This window comes from Pleurodeles waltl, chromosome 3_1 (genome assembly GCF_031143425.1).
Source record: "Pleurodeles waltl isolate 20211129_DDA chromosome 3_1, aPleWal1.hap1.20221129, whole genome shotgun sequence".
NCBI classification, from domain to species: Eukaryota; Metazoa; Chordata; class Amphibia; order Caudata; family Salamandridae; genus Pleurodeles; species Pleurodeles waltl.
This window is the reverse complement of record NC_090440.1, coordinates 963,011,805-963,022,044: the sequence shown is the minus strand read 5'-3', so window position 1 is coordinate 963,022,044 and position 10,240 is coordinate 963,011,805. Positions and strand designations below refer to the sequence as shown.

Sequence of the window (10,240 nt, the reverse complement as noted above, 5' to 3'; positions counted from 1 at the left end):
CGCCCTGAGCCACATTTTTTCAGTAAAGCTGACCCTGAATGTTCACTCCCTTGCATGCACAGCACAGTGTGCATGTAAATTTCCATTTTCATTCACACTTCTGAGGTTGCCAAATATGCGTCTTTATAACTCTGTATGTGTACATGAGTATATTCTCTTTATATCACATCTCCAAACGTCTATTTTGTGTGTTTGTATGCCTGTCTGCATCGAAAAATATAACAGATACATGCAAACAAAGGACTTTAAATGCAGAATTTAAGAAATAATTTAATTTGCAGAGTAAAGAGAACAGGAAAGATTACTATTGGCTTGATAGTAATTCATTTAAACATTTTAACTGCCTTCAATCATGGTTACCTCAATATCAACCACCGCCGATCACAGAAACAAGCACTCAGTAATAGACTGAAAACAAAGTCGAGAGCAGCCATCAACCCCGAAAATGTAAGGTGGGACGAGCAGAACGCTTGAGGATGAATGTGTAGTGAGGATCAACTGTCCAAGCAGAAATGATGGCATCAGAGGGTCTAAAAACTTGAATCCCACGTGACTTTCCAGGTGTCTCGTACAATAATCACTTCAATACCTCAAGGAGCATGGCTCTCGAAATGTCTTGAACAATGGTAATTTCATATGACCCGTCAGGTGTCAAAAAGAACGGGTATTTGATGTGACTCTCCAGGTGTCTCAAACAATAGGTATTTCATGCAACTCTACTGATGTCTATGACAATAGACTTTTTATAGAATTCTCCATGTGTCTCAGACAACGGCCGTTTCAAGTGATTCTTCAGTTGTCTCAGGTAATAGGCATTTCATATGACAATCCAGGTCCCTTAGACAATGGGCATTTCACATTACTCTAAAGGTGTCTGATAAAATAGGCATTTCATGTGACTCTTCAGGTGTCTTAGACAATGCACATATATTGTGACTCCAGATCTTCTAGACTATAAGGCCCATATTTATGGAAAATTAGCATTGCCTTAGCGTAATTCATTCTGACACTAAAGCAGTGCTAACTTAACTCCATATTTATATTTTGACGCTAGACCCATCTACCATTAAAATATTGGAGTAAGCGCCATTTTCAGGAAGCACCAACCCACCTTGAGTCTCATTGCGACAATGAGATGCAAGGTAGGCGTTCCCTTCTTTAAAATGGTGCTAGCCCGCAGTGCCATATTTAACTCCTGATGCTGAAACAACATGCATCTAGGAGGCAGACCTAAATAATGTCACTAAGGCCGATTAGCGTCATTATTTAACACCTGGTCAGAACAGGCGTTAGGGTGCTGGTAGGACCATTTCCATGGGGGAACACCTGTAATGGGCACAAAGAAGCCAACCCCAACCCCCAGCATCACCACCACTCACAACACAGGGACACTACAGGAGGAGGGAGCCCATCCCAGGTAAGTTGCAGGTAAGTGTATGTGCGTAAGTGTTGTGTGCCACTGGGACTTCCCTTACATGGGGCCCCCTGACTGGAAACTGAGTGTGGTGGGGTTGTCCTGGTGACACTGGACTCCTGTGGTGGGCATTGGGGTTGTGCTAATGACTCCTGTCTGTACTTAGACAGGAGCCATTTTTTGGCTGCTTGTGCATCAAAAAAGGACGCTAGGCTGACTAGCAGCAGATATTTTGCTGCTAATCAGACTACCATCATTTTTGACCCACTAGAACCATTTCCCCTAACGCCATCCCTCACTGGCTAGTGTCTTTTTTTGAGACACTAACCATTCTTTAACGCCATTGTACGCCATGTCTTAAATATTGCGCAAGGATGGCGTTAGGGAATACCATTGGCTCGTGTTAAATTAAATGACGCAGAACTGCGCTAGCGCAGTTGTGCTCCATTCTTCATAAATATGGGCCTGAGGTTTTCATGTAACATTTCAAGTGTCACAGAAAACATGTATTTCATGTGATTCTTCAGGTGTCTGAGACAATGGGCACTTCATGTGACTTCAACTGCCTGAGACAATAAACATTTCATGTGACATTCCAGGAGTCTATGGCAATAGAAATTTTATAGGACTCGCCAGGGATCTTGTATAATGAATAATATATGACTCTTTACATGTATTAAAGATAATGGGCAAGTGGCACGTGACTTTGCAAGTGTCGTAAGAAATTTAATTTATTTGGATCACATAAGAGTTTCAGACACCAGTCTTTTCATTGTGCTCTCAGGCATCTCAGACAGTGGGTGTTTCCTGCTGCTCTTTATGTGTCTCATATATTGTGCATAGTAAGCAATTCACCAAGTGTCTCAAACAGTGAATATTTCATGAGACTGTACACGTGTTGCAGATTAGGCCAATGTCATGTGAATCTGCAAGTGTTGTGGACAAGAGGAACTTTGTAAGACTCAAGATATCCCAGGCAAGAGTATTTCATGTGACCACCCATATGATCTAGGCAATGTACATTTCATGAGACTCTTCAGGTGTCACGAACAAGAGGAATTGTATATGTTTTTTTAAGGTGTCTCAGACAATGTGTATGTCATGTCGCTATCCCTGTGACTGAGATAATGGGTATCTCTTATGATTCATGAGATGTGGCCGGTGTGAATTTCATAGGACTCTACAGATGTCTGAAACAGGGGATATTTCATGTGACAATGTGTATATCATGCAATACTCATAGGGGTTTTGTGCATACTCTTTGGTATATGTTGAAGCCAGATGTCAGAGTAGCTGCAATATCAGATATTGTCTGAGTGCGTCAATGCTTTAAAAGACAGGTTGAAGCCCCTGGATTGTCCACTTGAACAGTTGTTTGGTTACTGACTGTAGTGGTTGTGGTTAATGTGATTGTTCTACCAGCTAGTGCAAGTGTATTTTTATCTGTTGTTGTAGTGGTTAAGACTGGCTCCTGGACTAATGGGCAATATGTCAGCCACTGCTCTATGTCAGTGGTTGGTGCTTCATTCACCTGAAGTGTATATTCTGTTTTATTTTGGTTGTTTGCCTTCACAGATGTATCAATGGGAAGAGTTGTTAGGAAATGTGAAATGGATAACACAGTTGTTTTCTTTGTTTTTTCCCTGGTGATTACTGTAACAGTGGTTGTAGTTCTGGTAGTTTCCTTTATAGTTGTTATGATGGTTAGCATCCCATTGACATTTGTAGTGTCAGTTATGGCTTTAATTTTGCTTTCAGTATCAGTTTGGATTATTGTAACAGTGGGCCCTGGTATGGTTTGCCCAGGTGCTGATGATCTAGGTGTTGATGCCCTGGGGGTTGATGGCTTTGTTGGTGAGGATATAAGTGTTGAAGGCTTGGGTGTTGATGGTCTAGCAGTTGATGGCTTTGCTAATGTAAACCAAGTTAGTGAGGTCCTGGCTGTCGATGGCCTAGGGGTTGGTGGCTTTGTTGGTGAAGACCCAGGTGTTGAAAGCTTAGGTGTTGATGACTTGGATGTTGGTGGCTTTGTTGTTGAGGAGCTGGGTGTTGAAGGCGTGGGTGTTGATGGTTTGGGGGTTGATGGCTTTGTTGTTGAAGATCCTGGTGTTGAAGACTTGGATGTTGATGGTTTGGGGGTTGATGCCTTTGTTGTTGAATATCCAGTTGTTGAAGGATTGGATGTTGATGACCTGGGGGTTGAGGGCTTTGTTGTTGAAAATCCAGAAGTTGATGATGAGGGTGGTGAAGGGATGGGTGATGACTGACTTAGTGTAGAGGGCTTGGGTGTTGGTGTCAGTGTTGTTGTTGTCACAGTGGTGGTTGTTGTTGTGGTTGTTTGAAGAGTTGGTAACAGAGTTAGTGGTGTAGCACTAGGATCTAAAAAGAAACATAAAACATTAGTCATACACACATAATAAATATGTATTTGATAACAAACTATGCAAGTGGTTTGAATTAATGAAAAAGAAGTAGATATTGATGTAAAGCTTTTACATTTCATGCGTTGGGAAACCAGATTTATTTTTGTAAATAATCACAGTTCTTTTTAACGGCTATTGGTCTGCCCAGTGCCTAAATACACCCATAGGTTTGGTGGCCTTACATAGTGATCTAGTATGACTGCACACTCTACAATTTCCACCTGGAAACCAAGTTGCTGTACCTCCAACAGTGTTATTACTATTTTTATTATTTTTACATATTTTAATAGAGTGTGCCTCACCACACAGGTAGCGGAGAACTTTACATAAAGAAAAGGGTACATAGAATGAGAAAACAACACAGAAAAACTCACATTATATATACATAAGTCAATAAACACAACCTATGAGTCAATAACAAGTAATTACTGCAACAGTAACAAGGGATGAGTCCATTAGTTATCTGATTACAGGTAGAGTTTAAATGGGTGATTTGTTAGAGCCCAAAGGAAAGCTAGGAATGTAATTTTTTTCTGAGAGTTTCATGGAGGTTATTTCAAGTTGTAGGTACTTGATGTGGGAAAGCCTAGTTGAGAGATTTTTTAGTCATGGAGATTTTAGGAAGTAGAGTTGATTTCCCCTCCTCCCCCCGGTGTTGGTGTATTCCATTCCCTGCAACACCAGCCAGTGGCTGAGGCTGGACATCGTGCCTACCTATGGAACACTTAAGCTATGTTTGTGACTTGCTAGTGAGACGTTATGCAGGCAGCGCCTTTCTTAGTGCACAACGTTGGAGGTGTAGGGCATAGACTCTTAAGAAGCCTCCTACTCTTTCTTCTGTGGAGCTCCATGTATTCTTAAGATAGGGGGGCAAATGTACAAAGCTATTTAGAGGTCAAAAAGCCTCTTGTGCACTAAATCAGAAGGTTTCTGACCCTAAATGACTTTTAAAAACATACTAAACACAATTTGGGGCACATTTACAAATGGCTTGCTCTACGGGTGCGCCACTTTTTTGGACGCACCAGCAGCGCAGTCCCATATCTACAAGACCATGCAAAGCCACTTTGCGTGGCTTATCATGGCATTGGAGATACAGCATAAGGCAATGCAGTGCAAGTCGCTGCGTTGCCATCATACACATTTAGTTTTTGATGCATTCCCAGATTTATTAAGATTTGTAAACCTGGTATAGCATCAAAAACTGATGCCTCACAAGGGGAGGCGTAACAAAGAGAAATAACACTATTTCTCCTTGTCTTTCCTCTTACTATGTGTGTTGCATTCTGCAGCACACACAGAAGGAGAAAAAGCCTCCATTGATAGTTTATGAGCAGAAAGGTGTCCCTTCCTGCACAAAAACAATAATTTCTACAGTGAAGACACCCTTGCACCATGGCGCAAGGAGGGCCTGCGTTGGCGCATGGCAGCCAATTGTGTATCAGCGCAGTGAACGCATCCCTGCCCCTTTCTTTTGACAAAGGACAGCACTGCAAGAAGTCTTGTGGTGCTGCCCTGCACCAAAATACTGTAAATATGCCTCGTAGTGTTTATGTAACTGGTTACTAAATCACAAAATGGTTTCAGAAATGCATTACGAGTCTCTTTTTGGAAAGGGTTTGTTTAGGTCGTCCTTTCAGGATCTGATTCATGATAGTATCTATCAATAGACTGTGACTGCAATTTTGGTTGCAAACTATTGCTAGGGTACTGACTCCTCAAAGGAGGTGGCAACCCATTTGCAAAAGGAGAAGAGCTCTTCTGGGACTCCGCCTTTGTGAATGTAAATACAAAAATTGTTTGGGACCCCTGCCAACTCTTAAAGTATTTACAAAAAGTATTTTTTTTAATACATTACCTCTTCTTTTAAGGAACACGAGCTACAATCCAAAGAAAAGTTATTTATTTCAATGTGATCACAGACATGGTAGTCTGCTGGCACCAGCAGGCTAGCATTCCTGTGATGGCACCCAATCTGAGTGAGCTGCAATTCGTGACCTACCTCATGACTATTGACTATTGAAATTGTCAATCGGCCTATAGTTTGGTTTGCAAAACTGGTATGGATTCACAAAAATTCAGTGCACATTTTGCAACCACTTTTTGTGAATCTATTCCTAGTACATCTTGCCCAGGTTCAGCAAAATTAAAATTCCTTTAGACCTACGCAGACATTAGGCATGCCCATCTAAGCAGCTAATCAAATATTGTGAGAAATTGGGTTCTTGGTTGCCTGGAGTGTAAGCCTGGGTCAACACAGCCACAATCATTTGCAGGGTGACCCACAAAAAGTTACTAAATTAACATGTGCTTAAGTCTGGATAGCTTGGCACAAAAAGAAGTCAGGCTTCACTTAGAAGTAATGAGTAAAGCATTTATGCAGCACACAAACTATAATAAAGTGAAAACACAATTCATGAAAAATCTTAAACCAATTTATTTTGAAAAACAGAGTAAATTTTAATAAGGCATTTTACACCCGAAAAACTAAAATCCAATTAGTAAAACCAGAGTTATACATTTGTAGAAATGATAGTGAAAATAATGCCAAAAAGCACAAATTGTCAACTGTACTTATCTGCTCGCACTGGACTAGGTCAAAGTCACAAGTTGTGGCTGACTGCGATGGAGCACAGGACAGCTACAGTCATCAGGTTAGACTAGTTGAAGATTTACCTTCTCAGATCTGTGCCAAGAGTCCTATGGAGGGGCAATAAGGAGCAGGGAGAGTGCCTCGGGAGGCTGCCAGAGTAGCACAAATAGAAGAGCAGGCACTCTGGACGGGTGTTGCTGGAACTGCATCGCTCATGAGCTGTTGATGCTGTAGTGAGAAGGGTCAGGCTGACGGAGCTTCATGTTGAATCACAGCACGAGAGGTGAGGTCTCTGTGCAAAATGGACGAAGAGCCCAAAAGCTTGACTACAGCTCTCTGATCTATTTCAAGGGTCCAGGAACTGAGGGACACAACTTAGGGATCAGAAACCCACTTCAGCTGGGTCCAGGTGTTGGTGTATGATGTTTGGGAGCTTCTTATGTCCCTGAGGCTCAGATCAGGAGGCCAGCAGCCTAGCCCTTGGAGTCACTCTGGTAGCCATGCGTTCAAGATTAAGTTGCGCATCCAGTTCTCCCTCCCAGGCAAGGAGGCAACAGAGCAGAAAGGTAGCAATTCAGCAGGGCAGCAGGAGGTCAGCAGTACAGCAGAGTAGCAGTCCTTTCAGCAGCACAGCAGTCCTTCTTCCTGACAGAGTATCATCAGGCCTAGGACATGTTTTAAAGGCTACTTAAGTTGGTGGCACAATAAGTGCCTGCAAGCCAACTGGTAGCATTTAATTTACAGGCCCTGAGTATATAGAATATCACTTTACAAAGGACTTATAAGTAAATTAAGGCCCGTATTTATACTTTTTGACGCTAAACTGCGCTAACGCAGTTTAGCGTCAAAAAATTTTGCGCCGGCTAACGCCATTCTGAAGCACCATGCGGGCGCCGTATTTATTGAATGGCGTTAGCCGGCGCAAGCAGACCGGCGCTGCCTGGTGTGCGTGGAAAAAAAACACGTACACCAGGCAGCGCCGGCGTAGGGAAAAATGGCGTTAGGGCGTCTTAAAAATGGCGCAAGTCAGGTTGACGCTAAAAAATCGTCTTAACCCGATTTGCGCCATTTTAAACGACGCCCAGACGCCATTTACATGACTCCTGTCTTAGTAAAGACAGGAGTCATGCCCCCTTGCCCAATGGCCATGCCCAGGGGACTTATGTCCCCTGGGCATGGTCATTGGGCATAGTGGCATGTAGGGGGGCACAAATAAGGCCCCCCTATGCCACCCAAAAAATAAAAAAAATAAAAATCTATACTTACCTGAACTTACCTGAATGTCCCTGGGATGGGTCCCTCCATCCTTGGGTGTCCTCCTGGGGTGGGCAAGGGTGGCAGGGGGGGTCCCTGGGGGCAGGGGAGGGCACCTGTGGGCTCATTTTGAGCCCACAGGCCCCTTAACGCCTACCCTGACCCAGGCGTTAAAAAGTGGCGCAAATGCGGGGTTTTTTGACCCGACCACTCCCGGGCGTGATTTTTGCCCGGGAGTATAAATACGACGCATTTGCGTCGCCGTCATTTTTTTAGACGGGAACGCCTTCCTTGCATCTCATTAACGCAAGGAAGGCGTTCACGCAAAAAATGACGCTATTTGCCCATACTTTGGCGCTAGACGCGTCTAACGCCAAAGTATAAATATGGCGTTAGTTTTGCGCCGAATTTGCGTCGAAAAAAACGACGCTAATTTGGCGCTAAATGTGTCAGTTAGGTGTTAACCAGTCAAACCTTGTTTAGGGGAGTGAGCACAAGTACTTTAGCACTGGTTAACAGTGATAAAGTGCACAGAGTCATAAGGCCAACAAGACCGAATTCAGCAAAAAGTGGAGTGAAAAAAGCAAAATGTTTGGGGGTGACCCTGCATGGAGAGCCAGGTGCAACACGATCCCACTAAAGCATAAAGCCAGGGGAGACTAATCAATGCATTGATAGACGTTCCAGCTGAGGTGAAAGAACATGGATAATGGCCCTCTACTGCAAAGGCACTTACCACCTCTACACACGCCAGAATTCAGTTGGACCCCAAGGTCTACACTCTCCTGACTCACTGACATTACCATGGAAAATCCTTCTTTCCCCCTGTAGATCTTCTCGGAACAGCACCTAACCTTAGCTTGCTCACAGATGCAGTCCAGTAGACAGTCAGGACCATTGCCTAATAAGTGATGTGGCCCATTCCACCACTTGAATCAGACTTCTGTCTCCAGCCCAAGGAAAGACTGCCTGTAAGGACAGCAACCAACAGAGATTACTGACCGCTGTCAGTGTCAACAGCCACACCCCAGGCCATCCATGGGTCTTTGTCCTCAGTGGTTTCTCAAAGTGTGGGGTAACAGTTACAGGTGTTAAGCACCTGGTTTCCACTCTCCCTCCCACCAATCAAAAGGTAGTAGCCTGAGATGGTTCACTCAGCCCAGGATCTGTACCCTGAGGCTGAACAGGAGTTAGGGGTGATTCCTTCTTCTCCCTGCCCCTCCATCTGGGTTTCTGTACCCTCTGTTTGGAAGTAGTACGCCCAGATGTCTGAGCTGTCAGGGTGCTCTGGGCAGCCACTTCTCCTAGCTCTTCTATCACTGGTGGCAAGTCATTACCCAGGATACAGTCCATGGGCATTTGGGGACTAATAATGACCCTTCTCTGGATCATCTCCCCACCACATACCAGGGTACTAGGGTCATAGGGTGGATAAAGACCTGCCCCTAGGCCTGAGTTACCCCAAACATCTGACTGGTATACTGGTCTGGGGAAACCATGTTTTCCACTACCATGATATGGCTGACCCCAGTGTCCCTCAGAACAGTGACCCCATTTACCTTGACCTGGTACTAGTGACGGCTCCCACCCTCAGGGATCACCAGGCTACTCTGTGAGTTCATCCCTAACTAAGGGAGATTAAGGCATGACCTACCTCTTGTTCTTGGGGACTATCTATCCCTCAGGTCATATTGGCCACCCTTGTACAAGTTCCACCTGTGGCTGGTTTCTTTAGACCGACAGAGTCACCATGCTTGTGTCCTAGCTGAGAATAATCAAAGCATCGGAGTTGGAAATGGGGCACCCTGGGCCACCACCCTCCAGAACGTCCCTTCTTCTTCTCAGAAGGGGCATGGGAACCCTTTCCTTCCACTTAGCCTGAGACTTCTGTGTCTCCCTTGAACCCCCTTTACTCTGCTGTGGAAAACTGAACCAACCTTTTTGGGGTCACTCCCAGGTACCTTTTTGGACACTCTGGTGCTGACCCAGAGGTCTGGCTTCTCAGCAAGCTTCCTGGGGTCAGCAAGTTCGCTATCTACCAGGTGTTGGCCCAGCTCTGTAAAACAGGTATTGAGCATGTGCTCCCTCAGAATTGAGTTGTACAGTCCAACAAAATCATCCACTTTGCAGCCCCTCAGCGCCTTGCTGCAATAGTCTAAGAACACCACCCAGGACTGGTTTGGGAGTTTGTGGCTGCCCCTGAACCTCTGACAGTATTTCTCAGGTGTCATCCCAAATTTTAAGATTGGTCTTCGTGGAAGCAAACTTGGTCTGATCCTCTACCTCAAGTGTAAAATAAATAAAATAAATCCAGGATTTGTAAGGTGCTGCAGATTACCTGTGAGGGTCTCAAGGCGCTGAATTGTAGGCACGGAGAGATTAAGGGCCATATTTATACTTTTTGACGCTAAACTGCGCTAACGCAGTTTAGCGTGAAAAACATTAGCGCCGTATTTATTGAATGGCGTTAACCGGCGCTAGCAGACCGGCGCTGCCTGGTGTGCGCGAAAAAAAACACGTACACCAGGCAGCGCCGGCGTAGGGGGAAAATGGCGT

The 10,240-nt window shown here is 44.5% G+C and overlaps 1 protein-coding gene across 2 annotated transcripts in view; it reads right to left on the bottom strand.

The window, feature by feature from the left end:
* Nucleotides 1-252: 252 nt before the first annotated feature.
* Nucleotides 253-10,240, bottom strand: part of LOC138284822 (uncharacterized) — a 36,904-nt gene continuing 26,916 nt past the window's right edge. For both annotated transcript variants that reach the window (XM_069224008.1, XM_069224007.1), the window contains exon 4: nt 253-3,793. In XM_069224008.1, the coding sequence (XP_069080109.1) occupies nt 2,736-3,793 (1,058 nt within the window). In that variant the 3' untranslated portion in view covers nt 253-2,735. The remainder of the gene's footprint in view (nt 3,794-10,240) is intronic.